This window comes from Pristiophorus japonicus, chromosome 10, assembly GCF_044704955.1.
Source record: "Pristiophorus japonicus isolate sPriJap1 chromosome 10, sPriJap1.hap1, whole genome shotgun sequence".
Classification (NCBI taxonomy): domain Eukaryota; kingdom Metazoa; phylum Chordata; class Chondrichthyes; family Pristiophoridae; genus Pristiophorus; species Pristiophorus japonicus.
Window position 1 is genome coordinate 67575063 of NC_091986.1, and position 19089 is coordinate 67594151.

A 19089-nucleotide genomic window follows, 5' to 3' on the forward strand; every position below is an offset into this window, starting at 1 on the left:
CGCGCGGCACGGACGGTTGGAAGACGGTGCGAGCCCGGGGCCAGAGTGCAGAGTGAGCCGGCTGGGAGTGCGGCACAGTCCTGGAAGGTAACCTCCCTCAGCCAGGGTGCCCTGGGCCATCCAGTATTAAGGGTGTTATCACCATCCTATTTTAAAGGGGGGAAGCTGGTGTTGGGTTTCTTCCAGAGACTTTGTTACAAACAGGAACCACCAACCCTGACCCGGGAAAGCAACCTCTCTCCATTAAGGATACGCCCTTATGTGCATGAAATGCGCTGCTACGATGAAATTCCCCCTTGTCAGCTCAGTAGGGAAGATAGGGCCTAATTAATTCGTTCCACTGCTGGTCGTTCTGAACTAGCCTGGCCACTTCAGTCATCTGTCTCCCTTCCTGTGACTAATCATTCTTGACAGTTGTCTGTCCAGTGCTTCCCTGATCTTCCTCGGTTTCATGTTTCATGTACCTCCGTATGCAGGGCCATTGAAAGTTAGTCTAGCTGTTTCCATTCTTGAAACGTGTCCAAACTACCAGGTTCGTCATTTTTAGATATTGTGGATGTGTTTCTTGTCCAAGCCATGTTCTTATGATCTCATTTTTGATTCATTGCATCCTGCATAATCCCAGTATTCTTCTCAACCAACTCAACTCGACTGCCAGTATCTTCTGCTCGTCAATGTTTCTCGTTCCAGCACTCAGATCCGTACAATAATATGGAATAACCATTGCTTTATAAACTCTTGCCTTCATTTTTCCTGAAATATCTTTGGCCTTTCATATCCTGCTTAATCTTCCAAAAACTACAGAAGCAAATCCAATCCTTCTTTCGCTGTCTGCTTCACAATTTCCACGTTCATCCACCAAGATTTCAAAATTCAAACTATACTACTTGTTTAACTGCATCTTCTCTAACTAATTTATATATCTTCCCGATGCTTCCTAAAACCTTTTGTGTTAAGCTGTAATCCAAATGTTCTGCTCTCAACGTACACATCAAGTCGTTTCTGCAAATCTGTTTTAGATGTCACTAAATTCAATGTCCTAACAACATAAGAAATAGGAGCAGGAGTAGGCCATTTTGCCCCTTGAGCTTGCTCCGCCATTCAATAAGATCATGGCTGATCTGATCTTGGGCTCAGCTCCACTTCCCTGCCCGCTTCCCATAACCCTTTATTCACTTATCGCTCAAAAATCTGTATCTCCGCCTTAAATATATTCAATGATCCAGCCTCCACAGATTTACAACCCACTGAGAGAATAAATTCCTCCTCATCTCAGTTTTAAAAGGGCGATCCCTTATTCTGAAACTATGTCCCCTAGTTCAATTCCCCACGAGTGGAAACATCCTCTCTGCATCTACCTTATCGAGCCCCCTCAGTATCTTATATGTTTCAGTAAGATCACCTCTCATTCTTCTAAACTCCAATGGGTATAGGCTCAACCTTTCTTCATAAGTCAACCTCTTCATCTCAGGAATCAATCTGGTGAACCGTCTCTGAACTGCCTCCAATGCAAGTATATCCTGCCCTAAATAAGGAGACCAAAACTCTGCGCAGTACTCCAGGTGTGGTCTCACCAGTACTCTGTACATGCTGTAGCAGGACTTCTCTGCTTTTATACTCCATTCCCTTTGCAATAAAGCCAACATTCCATTTGCCTTCCTGATTACTTGCTATACCTGCATACTAACTTTTTGTGTTTCATGCACAAGGACCCTCAGGTCCCTCTGTACTGCAGCATTTTGTAATTGCTCTCCATTTAAATAATTTGCTTTTCTATTTTTTTCTGCCAAAATGGATAACCTCACACTTTTCCACATTATACTCCATCTGCCAAATTTTTGCCCACTCATTTAGCCTGTCCATAACCCTTTGCAGATTTTTTGTGTCCTTCTCACAACTTGTTTTCCTACCCATCTTTGTATCATCAGCAAACTTGGCTACATTACACTCGGTCACTTCAGCCAAATCATTTAATATAGATTGTGAATAGTTGCGGCCTCAGCACTGATCCCTGTGGCACCCCACTAGTTACCGTTTGCTATCCGGAAAATAATCTATTTCTCCCGACTCTTTGTTTTCTGTTAGTTAGCCAATCCTCTATTCATGCAAATATATTGTTTCCAACCCTGTGAACTTTTATCTTGTGCAGTAATCTTTCATGTGGCACCTTATCGAATGCTTTCTGGAAATCCAAATACACCACGTCCACTAGTTCCCCTTTATCCACCGTGCTCGTTACATCCTCAAAGAATTCCAGCAAATTTGTTGAATATGATTTCCCTTTCATAAAACCATGCTGACTCTGCTTGACTTTATTATGCTTTTCCAAATGCCCTGCTGCTGCTTCCATAATAATGGACTCCAGCATTTTCCCAATGACAGGTGTTAGGTTAACTGGTCGATAGTTTCCTGCTTTCTGTCTGCCTCGCAATCATTGTGACTGTGATTTCAAAATTCTCATCCTTGTTTACAAATCACTCAATGGCCTTGCCCCTCCCTATCTCTAATCTTTTTCAGCCTCACAACCCCACAAGATGTCTGCTCCTCAAATTCTGCCCTCTTGAACATCCCTCATTATAACTGCTCAACCATCGGTGGCTGTGCTTTCAGCTGTTTGGGCCCTAAGCACTGGAACTCCCTCCCTAAACCTCTGCCTCTCCACCTCTCTTTTCTCCTTAAAACCTACCTCTTTAACCAAGCTTTTGGTCATTTGCCTCAATTTCTTCTTTTGTGGCTCAATGTCAAATTTAACTTTTTCGTCTTGTAACACTGCTGTGAAATACCGTAGGACGTTTTATTATGTTAAATGCACTATATGAATAAAAGTTGTTGTGACAAAGGTAAGCTATCTCTCCTTGTCCTTCTCGACCTGTCTGCAGCCTTTGACATGGTTGACAACTCCATCCATCTCCAACGCCTCTCCACCATCATCCTGCTGGGCCTCGTTCCATTCTTATCTATCTAATTCTGGCCAGAAAATCACCTGTAATGGCTTCTCTTCCCACTCCCGCATGGTTACCACTGGTGTCCCCCAAGAATCTAAAAATAAATTTGCCTTAATGGACAAGGTTTTTAATATAAAAATGAGTTTTAAAATGTAATTTTTCTATCTTTTAAAACTCATTGGTAAAAGCAGGCCTTACAGGATATGCGCTGGGCAGGAGTTGTGCAAATAGCCCAACTCTCTGCCCATGAAGAAATCTTGACAGATTGCAAGTTCCAGGTTTAGGCGGCCCTATGGGCACGTGCGTGTAGCGGCCTTGATTTCAGCTCCATCATCTTTTTGTACAAGATTTATTACTGCTTCCAGCAGTAGATTAAATAAACCAGGCAGTAGTGTGTACCCTTGTCTCACTCCTCGCCATTTTAAGAGTGCTCAGATACTTGTTATAGATGTTTTCTATTCGTCAAGTTTCACATGAATACCATACATTCTGAAGACATGCCATATCCCTTCTCGCCATACACTGTCAAAGACCTGTTTAAAATCTATGAAGCTGTTGTAACACTAGATGTGTTCTTTAAATTTCTCCGAAATCAGTCTTACCATACTGTGCCCTGGTCTAAAACCAGCATGTTCTTCATACAGTACCTCTTCTATGTATCTTTTCATTCTCTTCGGCAGTATCTTAGTAAATACATTTTGGATATACTTAGTAAGCTATTCCTCTGTAATTGTTGCATTTTCTTTTATTTCCTTTAAGAGTTGGTATCACTTTTCCTCAGTCTTCAGGTACTTGCTCTTCTTCAATTTTGTTGAGCTGCCTTTTCATTACTTTCGCAGTTTGTTCCTCACTTGCCAGCAACAGCTCTGCAGTTATGTTATCGATGTCAGGAGCCTTGGTGTTTTTCAAGCTACTGAAATAAATCTTTACTTCGTCTTCCAAAAAATCCAGCATCGGCTCCTTTACATTGTCCAGAACTGATTCATCCAACATACTCCGTACATTGTATAGATCTTCAAAATATTCTTTTCACCACTTACCCCTTGCCTGTTTGTCCTCAATCACTGTAGCCATTTTAAGTGTGTAATATTCACTTAATTGTCTTATCTTCTGATACAGCCCCAGTATTTTGTTTCTTTTGGTGCAATCTTCTTTGCATTGGTCATTTATCTAGTTGTTCTTATCTCTCTTGGTGTTTAGCTTTATTTCTCTGGTTAGAATCATAGATTGGTTACAGAAGGCCATTCGGCCCATCGAGCCCGTACCGGTTCTCTGCAAGAGCAAGTCCCACTTACCCGCCCTTTCACCATAGCTCTTCAAATTGTTTTCTTTCAGGTATTATCCAACTCCTTTTTGAAAGCAATGATTGAGTCTGCCTCCACCACCCTTTCAGGCAGTGAATTCCAGATGCTAACCACTCACTGTAAAAAAGATTTTTCTTATGTCACCTTTTTCTTTTTGCCAATTGTGTCCTCTGGTTCTTGACCCTTTTGCCAATGGGTACAGTTTCTCTCGGTCTATTCTGTACAGGCACCTCATAATTTTGAACACCTTTATCAATACTCCTCTCAACCTTCTCTGCTGTCAGGAGAACAACCCCAGCTTTTCCTGTCTATCCATGCAACTGAAGTCCCTTATCGCTGGAATGATTCTCGATAATCGTTTCTGCACCCTCTCCAAGGCCTTCACATCCTTCCTAAAGTACGGTGCCCAGAATTGGACACAATACTCAAGTTCAGGCCGGCCCAGTGTTTTATACAGGGTCATCATAATTTCCTCGCTTTTGTACTCTACACCTCTATTCTTGAAGCCCAGGATCTCATAGGCTTTTTTATCTGCCTTCTCAATTTACCCTGCCACCTTCAACAATTAGTTTACATATACCCCTAGGTCTCTCTGTTCATGCACCTTCTTTAGGATTGTACCTTTAATTTATATTACCTCTCCTCATTCTTTCTACCAAAATTTATCACTTCGCACTTTTCTGTGTTAAATTTCATCTGCCACGTATCAGCCCATTCTACCAGCCTGCCTATGTCTTCTTGAAGTCTATCACTATCTTCCTCACTGTTCACTGTACTTCCAAGTTTTGTGTCATCTGCAAATTTTGAAATTGTACCCTGTATACCCATATCCAAGTCATTAATATATATCAAGAAAAGCAGAAAAGACCCCAGGGGAGCACCACTGTATATCTTCCTCCAGTCCAAAAAACAACCCTTCACCACTACTCTCTGTTTCCTGTCACTGAGCCAATTTCGTATCCATTGTGCCACTGTCCCTTTTATTCCATGGGCTTTAACTTTGCTGGCAAGCCTATTATGTGGCACTTTGTCAAACGCTTTTTGGAAATCCATGTACATTACGTTCAACCCTATTGCCCTCATCAACCCTCTCTGTTACCTCATCAAAAAACTCGATCAAGTTGGTTAAACACGATTTGCTTTTAACAGATCCATGCTGGCTTCCGTTAATTAAGCCACACTCGTCCAAGTGACTCTTATTTTCGTCCCATATTATTGGGCCCAAGTTTCCGCCGTCTAAGAACGACGCACCTCAATAAGATGCGCCGATTTTCTGTAATAAAAAGGGCGGCGAAAACTTATCTTGTGATTCAGTGAGCTCCTCAGGGCATCTTCGTGCTCGGCGTGGCGTAGCACAAGGGGTCGGGGGTGGAGCCAGGTCCCTGCGCTGAAAACAGTGCCAGGACCTCTGCACATGCGCGCGAGAGTGTGCGCACATGTGCAGTAGCTCCAAGGCGGCGAAGGAGGGACTCGAAGCACGCCGCACCGAGCCCTGGCCGAATGTGCTCCCAGGCGAAGATTGGACTCTGGCCTCCCGCCTGTTCAGCTCACGCACCCCCCCGCCCCCGCCCCCCCCCCCCCCCCCCAGTTCAGCTCCCGTGCCTCCCTCCCCCCTCCCTCCCATTCAGCTCCCGTGCCTCCCTCCCACCTGTTCAGCCGTTCCTCTGCCCCCCCTTCTCCTCTGCCCCCCCTTCTCCTCTGCCCCCCCCTTCTCCTCTGCCCCCCCCTTCTCCTCTGCGCCCCCCTTCTCCTCTGCCCCCCCCTTCTCCTCCCCCTCCCCCCCCTCTGCGCCCCCCCCCCCCACTGTCAGAAACACAGAGAGACACTGACAGAGAGAGACACTGGGGTGGGCCTTCCCAGCACGCTGTTGGAGGGCTCCCAGTGCTGCAGTCGGTGAGTAGAAATGTAATTTTTTATTTATTGATTTTTTTAAATTTTTTAATTAATTTTTTTGATTGGTTTATTGGTTGATTTATTGATTTATTTATCATTTATTATTGATGTTGGCTCTTTATTTGTAAAAGTGGTTTTAATGTTTCGAAACCCCCCCTCCCCCTCCAATCTCTCGTTCCCTGCACCTGATTTATAAGTGTAGGCAAGGTTTTTATGAGCGTACAAAAATCTACACTTATTCCATTCTAAGTTAGTTTGGAGTAAGTGTTCGCTGCCTAAACTTGCAAAACAGTCGTAAGTGGCTGGGCACGCCCCCTTTTGAAAAAAAATCTGAATGAAACTATTCTAACTCACTAGAATTGGAGCAAACTAAATGTCAAGAATTGCAATTTCCAAGATGGTCCATCTAAACTAGTTGCTCCAAAAAAATAGAAGCAACTCGAGCCGAAACTTGAGCCCATTTTGTTTCTAAAAGCATCCTCACTACCGATGTTAAACTGACTGGCCTATAGTTGCTGGGTTTATCGTTGAACCTTTTTTTGAACAAGGTTTAACATTTGCAATTCGCCAGTCTTTTGGCACCACTCCCGTTTCGAAGGAAGATTGGAAGATTATGGCCAGTAACTCTGCGATTTTTTCCTTCACTTCCCTCAGCATCCAAGGATGCATCCCATCCAGTCCTGGTGACTTATCTACTTTAAGTATAGCCAGCCTTTCTAGTACCTCGTCTTTTTCGATTCTAATCCCATCTAGTATCTCCTCTACCTCCTCTTTTACTATGTCTGGCAGTATCCTCTTCCTTCGTGAAGACAGATGCAAAGTATTCATTTAGTACCTCAGCCATACTCTCTGCCACCATGCTTAACTCTCCTTTTTGGTCCTTAATTGGCCCCACCCTTCCTCTTACTACCCGTTTACTCATTACATGCCCATAGAAAACTTTTGGGTTACCTTTTCTGTTAGCTGCCATTCTATTCTCATACCCTCTCTTAACTCCTCTTATTTTCTTTTTCACTTCTCCTCTGAACCCTCTATATTCAGCCTGATTCTCAGATGTGTATTCTCGACCTGACATCTGTCATACATGCTCTTTTTCTGCTTCATCTTTCTGTCTCTTTCGTCATCCAGGGAGCACTGACCTCAGTTGCCCTACCTTTCCACTTAGTGGGAACATATCTTGACTGTACCCGAACAATTTCCTCTTTACAGGCAGCCCATTGCTCCACTATAATTTTGCCTGCCAATTTTTGATTCCAATTTACCCGGGCCAGATCCGTTCTCACCCTACTGACATTTGCATTCCTCCAATTATGTATTTTTACTCTAGATTGCACCCTGTCCTTTTCCATAGCTAATCTAAACTTTATGATATTATGATCACTGTTCCCTAAATGTTCACCTACTGACGCTTGCTCCACTTGGCCTATCCAATTCCCCAGAACTACTTCCAGAAATGCTGCCTTCCTTGTTGGGCCGAAAACGTACTGTTCAAGAAAATTCTCCTGAAAACACTGCAGAAATTCTTCCCCCTCTCTGCCCTTTACACTGTTATCCCAGTCTATATTAGGATAGTTGAAGTCCCCCATTATCACTGATCTATAGTTCTTGTGCTTCTCTGTAATTTCTCTGCAAATTTGCTCCTCCTCAATGTTCCCACTAGTTGGTGGCCTATAGATTACACCTAGTAATGTAATGGCACCTCTATTATTTCTTAGCTCTAGCCTTGACTCCTCCAGGACATCCTCTCTCTCCAGCACTGCAATATTCTCCTTAAACAATACTGCCACTATCTTTCCTGAACACCCTATGCTCAGGAATATTTAATACCCAATATGCTCTTTTTTGAGCCAGGTCTCTGTTATTGCCACAACATCATATTCCCATGTGGCTATTTGCGCCTGCAGCTCACCAAACTTGTTTACTATGCTTTGTGTGTTCACATACATAGACTGTAAACGTATCCTAGACCATCCTTTATTCTCTCTTAGTCTGACCTCATCTAATACCTTACTATTTCTTTCTTAAGTGATATTCATCTCTCCCAATCCTTTGTCCCCTTTGTTTCTCTTTTCTAATCCTACATCCTGATGACCATTCCCCTGGCAACTTAATTTAAACCCTCGCCAACAGCACCAGCAAACTCCCCGCGAGGATATTGGTACCGGCTCTGTTGAGGTGCAATCCATCTGGCCTGTACAGGTCCCACCTCCCCCAGAACTGGCTCCAATGCCCAAGAATCTGAAGCCCTCCCTCCTGCACCATCTCTCCAGCCACGCATTTATCTTTTCTATCCTCTTATTTCTATACTCACTCGCGCATGGCACCAAGAGTAATTCAGAGATTACTACCTTTGAGGTCCTGATTTTTAATCTTCCTAGCTCCCTAAAATCTGCCTGCAGGACCTCATTCCTCTTTCTATCTATGTCCTTGGTACCAATATGGACCATGACTTCTGGCTGTTCACCCTCACCCCTCAATGTTCTGCAGCCAGGGCTAGGGGCTGCGTGCTTCGGGCCCCCCCACACAGTTCCGCGCCTGGAGCTACTGCACTTGCGTGCCGACTGTAGCGCGCATGTGCAGAGGTCCCGGCACTGTTTTCAGCGCCGGGACCTGGCTCCGCCCCCCACACAGCTCGTGCTGGCTGCGCCGAGTGCCAGAAGACATGTAGGTAGGTGGAGAATACCGAGGATTTTTTTAGGCGCGAAAAACGGGCGCCCAGCTCGGAGGGGCGCCCGTTTGTTTTCTTGTGGAAACTTGGGCCCATAGAATCATAGAAATTTATAGCACGGAAGGAGGCCATTTCGGCCATTTGTATCTGCGCCGGCCGATAATGAGCTATCTAGCCTAATTCCACTTTCCAGCTCTTGGTCCGTAGCCTTGTAGGTTATGGCACTTCAAGTGCACATCTAAGCACTTTTTAAATGTGGTGAGGGTTTCTGCCTCTACCACCCTTTCAGGCAGTGAGTTTCAGACCCCCACCACCCTCTGGGTGAAAATATTTCTCCTTAAATCCCCTCTAAACCTCCTATCAATTACTTTAAATCTATGCCCCTGGTTGTTGACCCCTCTGCCAAGGGAAATGGGTCCTTCCTATCAACTCTATCTAGGTGCCTCATAATTTTATACAACTCAATAAGGTCTCCCCTCAGCCTCCTCTGTTCCAAAGAAAACAAACCCAGCCTATCCAATCTTTCCTCATAGCTAAAATTCTCCAGTACAGGCAACATCCTCGTAAATCTCTCTGTACCCTCTCCAATGCAATCACATCTTTCCTGTAATATGGTGACCAGAATTGCATGCAGTACTCTAGCTGTGACCTAACTAGTGTTTTATATAGTTCAAGCATAACCTCCCTGCTCTTGGATTCTATGCCTCGGCTAATAAAGGCAAGTATTCCGTATGCCTTCTTAACCACCTTATCTACCTGGCCTGCTACCTTCAGTGATCTGTGGACATGCACTCCAAAGTCTCTTTGTTCCTCTACACTTCTCAGTGAATTGCCTTGCCTTGTTAGCCCTCCCCAAATGCATTACCTCACACTTTTCTGGATTGAATTTCATTTGCCACTGTTCTGCCCATCTGATTAGTTCATTGATATCTTCCTGCAGTCTGCAGCTTTCTTCTTCATTGTTAACCACACAGCCAATTTTTGTATCATCTGCCAACTTTTTAATCATGTCCTCTACATTCAGGTCTAAATCATTGATATATACCACAAAAAGCAAGGGACCCTGCACTGAGCCCTGCGGGATCCCACTCGACCCCACTCCAGTCACAAAAGCACCCATGAACCATTACCCTTTGCTTCCTGCCTATGAGCCAGTTTTGGATCCAACTTGCCACTTTGCCTTGGATCCCATGGGCTTTTACTTTCGTGACCAGTCTAGCATGTGAGACCTTATCAAAAGCCTTGCTAAAATACATATACACGACATCAAATGCACTACCCTCATCGACCCTCTTTGTTACCACCTCAAAAAATTCAATCAAGTTAGTCAGACACGATCTTCCCTTAACAAATCCATGCTGACTGTCCTTGATTAATCCGTGTCTTTCTAAATGAAGATTTATCCTGTCCCTCAGAATTTTTTCCAATAATTTTCTCACCACCAAGGTTAGACTGACTGGCCTGTAATTACTCAGTGTATCCCTTTCTCCTTTTTTAAACACAGGTGTAATGTTAGCAGTCCTCCGCACCATCCCTGTAGCCAGAAATGATGGAAAATGATGGCCAGAGCCTCTGCTATTTCCTCTTTTGTTTCTCTTAATAGCGTGGGATACATTTCATCTGGGTCTGGGGTTTTATCCACTTTCAAAGCTGCTAAATCCCTTAATACTATCTGTCTCACTATGTTTATTTCATCTAATATTTCACACTCCTTCCTGATTGCAATGTCTGCATCACCTTTTGTGAAAACGAATGCAAAGTATTCATTAAGAACCATACCCACGTCTCCCGTCTCCACAAACATATTACCTTTATGGTATCCAATAGGCCCTACTCTTTCTTTAGTTAGCCTCTTGCTGTTAATGTATTTATAAAACATCTTTGGGTTTTCTGATTTTACTTGTCAACATTTTTTCATGCTCTCCCTTGCATTCCTAATTTCCTTTTTAATTTCACCCCTGCACTTTCTATACTCCTCTAGGGTTTCTGCAGTATTGAGCCCTCGGTATCTGTCATAAGCCTCCCTTTTTTTCTTTATCCTACCCTGTATGCTCTTTGACATCCAGGGGGCTCTAGATTTGTTAGTCCCACCCATTTTCTTTAAGTGAACATACTTGCTCTGAACCCTCAAGATCTTCTCGAATGCCTCCCACTGTTCTGACACTGATTTACCTTCAAGTAGCTGTTTCCAGTCCGCTTTGGCTAAATCACATCTCAGCTTAGGAAAATTGGTTAGACCAGATTTCCTTCCCTAAAGGACATTAGTGAGCCAGATGGGTTTTTACAACAATCTGATAATTTCATGGTCACCATTGCTCATACTAGCTTTTTATTCCAGATTTATTTAATTAACTTAATTTAAATTACCCAGCTGATTTGAACTTGCATCTATGGATCGTTAGTCCTGGCCTCTGAATTACTAGTCCAGTGACATTTCCACTATCATTACCATTATGCTAATGTTCCCGCTGATAGATCATTGTGTTTGCCTCCATCAGATTGTTACTTAGATAACGTTTTCCTTTTTCATGTCCCTCACCAAATCCAAATTTTCCAATAGTTTCATCCTTTACAGTCTAATTAGATCCCACTTTTGCATTGAAGTCCCCCATTATCAGCACTAAATATGCTAGCATGCTATAAAATGGGGCATTTGCTGCAGTACCCATGATATTGGGTATGCAGGATGTGCTTTGTTGACTATTTTCAGTCCTTCATTTAAAATTCACACCCATCTTCTGAATAATTGCTAAAGTGTAACAAATGCTCCACATTTCTTTGATCAAGCTTTTGATCACCTGTCCTAATGTTTCCTTCTTTGGATCAGTGTCAATTTGTTTGCTTAAATACACTGCTGTGAAACATCTTGGGCATTTTACTACATTGAAGGCACTATATAAATGCAATTTTCTAATGTACTGGCACGAAAAAAAGATGTTCCCCAATAATGATTTAATGCTTGATTATGTTATCCCACAATCACAGCATAATTCAAATTTTAATCTTGTGCGAACAACCAGGTTGCTCAGTTGCAGTGTTGGTAATTGTTTCGCTTTGTAAGTAAAACATACTCTAATTTTGAGCTCTTGCCTTTCAAGAAATCAGGGGCTTGAAGTTAAACATACTAGAAAATGTCTTTAGAGATTTCTTGCAGGAGGAATGAACTCCATGTGATTTTATTTTGACTAGGTATTGGTATAGTACAGGGGTTCTGCTGCTCTAGAGTCAGAACAGGCCTTGTGTTTGTATTTCTACTACACAAGCTGTAACCACACTAAACTTGTAGTGTAACTGTATCCTTGGAGATCTTGCATCTATCATGCAACTTCCCAAATCTTTCACTTTTGACGAAAGGGACTCACCCTACTGGTTATAACACCCAGCATGCACCTGTACCTATAACTTGTATAACTTTTTTATGCTTGGCAAGAAGACTGAGCATTCATAGTATGGCAGAACTTGCTGTTTGTAAGTCCCAGTCACTCCAATGGGAAATTTTCCCAGGCATGCCAATGCCAATTTTTAGGACTAACCAGATTTTTTTCTGTATGAAACGTCACAACAGCAAAAGCATGAGCTCTTCAGGTTTTCCTGAAGTAACTTTAAAAGCAAAAGCTCGTGTACTATACTTCAGCTAATGTTCTGCCAATACAGGTCACAAGTATACCAAGAGAGTCAAACACTGATGCAGCTGAGAAGAAAATTGGCAATGGTGAAGGAATGGACACTTCTTTATATCTCTAATGTATTCTAAATACAGAGGGTGGCTGATTATTGGGATAGTTCACCAAGTGTGATTATTCAGAGGCTAGGAACTCTTATGAACGAATTTTGAATTAGAAGAAAAACTCATGAAATAAAACTCATATCCTCTGCCCTTTATCACTAGGAGTGCACCACTTAAAGGGCCCAATTTTGGCCATGACTTGCATCAATTGTTTTGGAGTAAGTTGTTTTTTCTGGCATAAGTTTTAAAAAATGCCATTTTCCCAAAAGAATTGCTCCAGAGTAAGTCAGTTAGGTACACTATTTTTTTCGTTTTTTTTTTCCAAAAGGGGGCGTTCCCAGACACTTACGCCAGTTTTGGCCATTTATGCCATTTTGGCCAGCAAAAACTTCTCCAAATTGACTTAGGTCAGCATATGTGGCCAGCTCTGAAAAACATTGCGGGCAGTTAAGAATTCGGCGCAGGTTAATATATTTAAAGCACCAAGACTTACAAAGCACAAAAATAAGCATTCAATAACAAATAAAAAAATACAAGGAAGCTGAGAGGACCTGCACCAAGACTTACAAAGCACTAAACAAAGGGCAAAACGTAATAAGCAATCAATCAATAACAAATAAAAAATAGAAGTCCTACCTTTATGCCAGAATCAATTTTTTTTTTAAAGTTCCCTCCCCTCCCCCCGCCATCAAAACACTCCTTCTCTCCCCCACCCCCCCTGCCAAAACTCTCCTCCTCTCCCCCGCCCTCCCCAATCAAAACTCTCAAGCACAACCATCAATAAATAAAAAATAAAACTGAAGTCCTACCTCGGCCCGGGAAGTCAGCGGGCGGCCGAACGGTGTGGGAGGCCACTCGACCGGGGATAGGGTGCGGCGAAGATCGGGGCGTCCCTTCGGCTGGGGATAGGGGCTGCGAGTATCAGGTCCTGCTCACAGCCCACAGGACACGCTGGGAGGGCGAGGAGTACGCGCGCAGACTTCACTGCGCATGCGCGTAGCTGCCGGCAGTACTTTCTGCGCTGGCCTTTTGCTCCGCCCCCCACTTCGCTATCTACGCCACGCTGGGACACCGGAGACTCGGCAGAGCGGGCAGGATGGGGCCCCTTTTTTTCAGCGCCGTTTCCAGCGCGCAAAGTCGGCGCATTTAAGGTAAGTGCGTCGAAAAAAGAGGTTGGGGAAAATTGAGCCCAAAATTAGGAACTTAAAATGCACAAGGATTGGTTGACCTCTCCACAGGCTGTAAACTAGCAGTGGCTAAACTGAAAATAAATTGAAGAAAAACAATTGTTACTGTATAAGCAAAAAAATATGTTGGTTCTTTTAAATGAAGTAATATTTCCAATTTTAATAGCTCAGCTGAGGAGAAATTGACTTTAGGCAACAGCTTTCAAATATATTTTTTAAAGTGCTACTGATCTATTGCTTTTGCTACACAACTTTGCCATTTTTCATTTGCTGATGTTGCTTGCAAGGACTAATGTATGAGAAATGTATTTGTAATTGATGTGAAATTTTAAACACATTGCTTTAGTGATGTGCTGTTCCTAGTTGGAGCAATTAAGCAATGGAGCAAAGAAAATGCAGTACTAATGTACTCTGAACACTGCTCTTGAGGAAGATTTCTATTTGTAGTTTAAAGTCTTACAACACAGTCAATATGATTAGATAATCTTTATTTTCAATAGTGTACATTGTGTTGTACCAATATGTAATCCAAAATCTGATACATGTGCACGATAGAATATATATTTTGCAAATCTTAAGATTAGGTGTAATAAGGTGAACATAAGAACATAAGAAATAGGAACAGAAGTAGGCCATTTGGCCCCTCAAGCCTGCTCTGCTATTCAACAAGATCATGGCTGATCTGATCATGAACTCAGCTCCACTTCCGTGCCTGCTCCCCATAACCCTTTATTCCCTTATCGGTCAAAAATCTGCCTATCTCCGCCTTAAATTCAATTACCCAGCCTACACAGCTCTCTGGGACAGGGAATTGCATAGATTTACAACCCTCTGAGAGAAGAAATTTCTCCTCATCTCGTCATCTCAGTTTTAAATGGGCGGCCCCTTATTCTAAGACTATGTTCCCTAGTTTTAGTTTCCTCTATGAGTGGAAACATCCCCTCTGCATCCACCTTGTCGAGCCTCCTCATTATCTTAAATGTTTCAATAAGATCACCTCTCATTCTTCTGAACTCCAATGTGTATAGGCCTACTTAATCTATCCTCATAAGTCAACCTCCTCATCTCCAGAATCAACCTAGTGAAACTTCTCTGAACAGCCTCCAATGCAAGTATATCCTTCCTTAAATACAGAGACCAAAATTGTGTGCTGTACTCCAGGTGTGGCCTCACCAATACCCTGTACAGTTGTAGCAGGACTTCTCTGCTTTTATACTCTATCCTCCTTGCAATAAAGGCCAACATTCCATTTGCCTTCCTGATTACTTGCTTCACCTGCATACTAACTTTTTGTGTTTCATGCATAAGGACCCCCAGGTCTCTGTACTGCAGCACTTTGCAATTTTTCTCCATTTAAATTATAATTTGCTTTTCTATTATTTCTGCCAAAGTGGATAACCTTACATTTTCCCACATTATATTCCAGCTGCCAAATTTTTGCTCACTCACTTAGCTTTTAACATTTGACAATATTTTCAAACCATTCTCTTTTGAATTGGTAGGTTTCATCTTTGATGCTCTATATCATCTAGGATTCATCATGTCTGCAACATCTGTAACAGATAATTCACTGATAAAGACTGTGGCCGCTAAAGTGCCTTTTTGTGACCTGTGTTTAACATTGGAAAAAATACAGAAGAACAAGTCCAGGCCTGATAAAACCAAGTATTTCAAAGACTTTCTGGATTCATGGAGAAATTTTCATAATACCTTTCACAAGAACGATTTAAACACCACTGATTCCTTCTACCAAGCATTGCGTCTGATCCTTCCTCAGCTTGAGAGGGAGAGGATGGCTTATGGAATCAAAGAGACAATGCTTGCAAAACTTTACATTGACGTTCTTGGTTTGCCAAAAGAGGGAAAAGATGCTCTTAAACTCCTGAACTATAGAGCTCCGACCAGCTCGCATGGAGAGGCAGGTGACTTTGCTGTGATTGCATATTTTGTTCTGAAACAGAGGTGTCCAAATAAAGGCACACTAACTGTTCAGGAGGTAAATGAACAATTGGACTCTATTGCACTTAATAATGCTGCCAAAAGAAAAGATTTGATCAAAAAGAGCATGTTGCAATTAATCTGTCAGAGTTCAGCATTGGAACAAAAGTGGCTTATTCGTATGATCTTGAAAGACATGAAATTAGGCATTAGTCAACAAACAATATTTCAGTTATTCCATGCAGATGCAGCAGAACTTCACAGTGTGACAACAGATCTAGAGAAAGTTTGTAGACAACTTCATGATCCTACTGTGTCCCTCAGCAATGTTTCCATAATGTTGTTTTCTACTTTTAAACCTATGCTTGCTGCTGTTGCCAATATAAAAAACATTGAAAAGTTAATGCACAATCAGAGTTTCTATTTAGAAACTAAACTGGATGGAGAACGAATGCAGCTTCACAAGGATGGAGATGTTTACAAGTATTTTTCTCGTAATGGATATGATTACAGCCAGCAGTTTGGTGCTTCCTCATTGCAAGGATCTCTCACACCATTTATTCACAATATCTTCAAGAGCACATTGCAGAACTGCATTCTTGATGGAGAGATGATGGCCTACAACCCAATTACCCAAACCTTTATGCAGAAAGGAAACAAGTTTGACATCAAAAGAATGGTGGATGATTCAGAATTACAAACCTGTTTTTGTGTCTTTGATGTGCTAATGGTAAATAACCAGAAGCTGGCAAATGAAACTCTCAGGAAAAGACATGAAACCCTTCAAGCTCTCTTTACATCAGTGCCAGGGCGCATTCAGATTGTGGAGAAAACTGAAATAAAAACAAAAAAGGATGTGGCTGATGCCCTGAATGAAGCTATAGATCAAAGGGAAGAAGGAATTATGGTGAAGGATCCTTTGTCTGTTTATAAACCAGACAAACGTGGTGAAGGTTGGTTGAAAATTAAGCCAGAATATGTTGACGGCTTGATGGATGAGGTTGACATCTTAATTGTTGGTGGTTATTTTGGTAAAGGTCATCGTGGTGGAATGGTATCTCATTTTCTATGTGCTGTTGCAGAACCTCCTTCATCAGGTGAGAAGCCATCGGTCTTTCACTCTTTCTGCCGTGTAGGTTCTGGGTATACAATGAAGGAGCTGTATGATCTTGGATTGAAACTGGCTAATCACTGGAAGACGTACCGCAAAAGGGATCCCCTACCAAACATTCTGTGTGGCACTGAAAAACCAGAGGTCTACATTGAGCCATGCAATTCTGTTATTCTACAAGTCAAAGCAGCTGAAATTGTGAGCAGTGATATGTATAAAACAGGTTGCACCTTGCGTTTTCCACGAATTGAAAAGATCAGAGATGATAAGGAGTGGTATGACTGTATGACATTGCACGATTTGGATCAACTGTACAATAAGGCATCTGGGAAACTTGCATCCAAACATGTTGACTTAAATGATGAGGAACCAGATAAGAAGAAGCGTAAAATTCCTACAAAGGCCAAAAAAGTGGTTGGCATTGCAGAACAGTTTAAGGCCCAAGATCTATCGAGTGTTGACAAAGTTTCTAGTATTTTTGAAGATGTTGAATTTTGTGTCTTGAATGGTCTTCACCACCATCCGAAAGCTGAGCTGGAGAAGGGAATAGCTGAATGTGGAGGGTTGGTTGTGCAGAACCCTGGACCAGACACATATTGTGTTATTGTTGGCACTGTTAATGTCCGTGTCAAAAACCTTGTCGCTGCAAACGAGCACGATGTGGTGAAAGCTGACTGGTTGTTGGAGTGTTTGCAAAAGAAACATTTTATATCATGGCAACCTCAGTATATGATTCATATGTCACCTTCTACAGAAAAACATTTTGCCCAGGAATATGATTGCTATGGAGACAGCTATTCTGTTGATACTGATAAAAATCATTTGCAGGAGGTGTTCAAAAGAATGAATAAACCAGAACAGAAGATACCGTTTAAAACTATTGCTGACTTAGAGCAACGTTACTTATGGGACATATTACCTCTAAGTATGTTCAGACACTGCATCATTTATATAGACTTCTACGCTAGAATTGGTGACTCTAGTACACAGGTACATGGCACAAGCTTAGATTTGAGGGTTTTGGAGCTGCGGTTTCATGGAGCACAGTGTGTCACCAGTTTGGATGAAGGCATCTCTCATGTCGTCGTTGGTAATGATATACAACGTCTCTCCGAACTAAAATTGCTCAGGGCAACATTTAAAAGGAAGTTCAAAATTGTGTTAGAATCATGGGTAACTGATTCAGTAAAAGCAGGAAATGTGCAGGATGAAAAAAATTACCTACTGTAGAAGATTCTTAAAAAGAATCACTGAAATATGAGTAAGACCTGGACCATTCTTGGGGCACAATTTTGGCCATGACTTGCATCAATTTTTTGGAGTAAGTTTTTTCTGGCATAAGTTTAAAAAATGACATTTTCCACAAAAAATTTGCTCCAGAGTAAGTCAGGTACTATTTTTTTTAGATAATTTTTTTTTTAAGTGGGCGGTTCCCAGACACTTTGGCCAGCAAAAACTTACTCCAAATCCACTTAGGTCAGTGTATGTGACCAGCTCTGAAAAACCTTGCGGGCAGTGAAGAAAAAGCAGCGCACATTCAGTAGACATTAGGGTAGGGTTAGGGGAGGGAAGGGAACTGGAGAGGACCTCAACAGCCAAGCACCAAACATTGCAAGGAAAAGCTCAAACCATTAAAATACAATTAAAAAAGAAGTAAATCTTTGAAGTCTGCCCGGGAAAGGCAGTGGGCCGGCCTGTGTGTGAGGCCATTCGGTCTGGGATAGGGGAGGGAAGATGCGCACTGGAGAAGTGCGAGCTCCTGGACACCGTCTCACGGTGGTTGGGGGATGGGCCACCGAGCGACCGGAGAACTCTCAGCTGCTGGGCTGGACGCTGTCTCACGGTGGGGGCCGCCGAGCGACCGGAGGACTCCGAGCTGCTGGATGCGATGTCACGGGGAGAGGAGAGGAGAGGAGAGGAGGTGGGGAAAGGAGGGTTTATTTTTTGGAGCTGTTCCTGTGTTGTATTAATTGAACATGATTCATTTTTAATGTAAAAAATATTTTATTCAAAACTTTGCAATGTACTTAACTTTAGTGTAATAAAAATATTCTTGTATCAAAACTTACTCTAAGATCATGCAGGTGCCGGCACTGTTTTCGGCGCTGGCGTTGCGCTCCGCCCCCCCCACTGCAGCATGCACGCCACGCCGGGACTCGCGACTGAAGAGCGGCGAGGATGGGGCGATTTTTTTTTTTTTCCCGGCGCCATTTCCAGCGAGCAAAGTCAGTGCGCCGAAAAAACAGCTTGGGCAATGTTGGGCCTTTAAAGTGGACAATGTAGAGTTCTTAAATAAACTTGTTCAGTTCCACATCC

At 42.6% G+C, this 19089-nt stretch overlaps 1 protein-coding gene across 3 annotated transcripts; it reads left to right on the plus strand.

The window, feature by feature from the left end:
• Positions 1-17: 17 nt before the first annotated feature.
• On the plus strand, positions 18-18744 carry lig4 (ligase IV, DNA, ATP-dependent). Of its 3 annotated transcripts, none has more exons than XM_070891441.1 (2): positions 18-87; positions 15227-18744. In XM_070891441.1, exon 2 carries the CDS (start codon positions 15265-15267, stop codon positions 18001-18003), a length of 2739 nt encoding a protein of 912 aa, XP_070747542.1. In that variant the 5' UTR covers positions 18-87; positions 15227-15264; the 3' UTR covers positions 18004-18744. The 3 variants fall into 3 exon arrangements, with proteins under 3 accessions (XP_070747542.1, XP_070747543.1, XP_070747544.1); XM_070891442.1 differs by lacking the exon at positions 18-87 and adding an exon at positions 221-532; XM_070891443.1 differs by lacking the exon at positions 18-87 and adding an exon at positions 13617-13688.
• Positions 18745-19089: the final 345 nt, after the last annotated feature.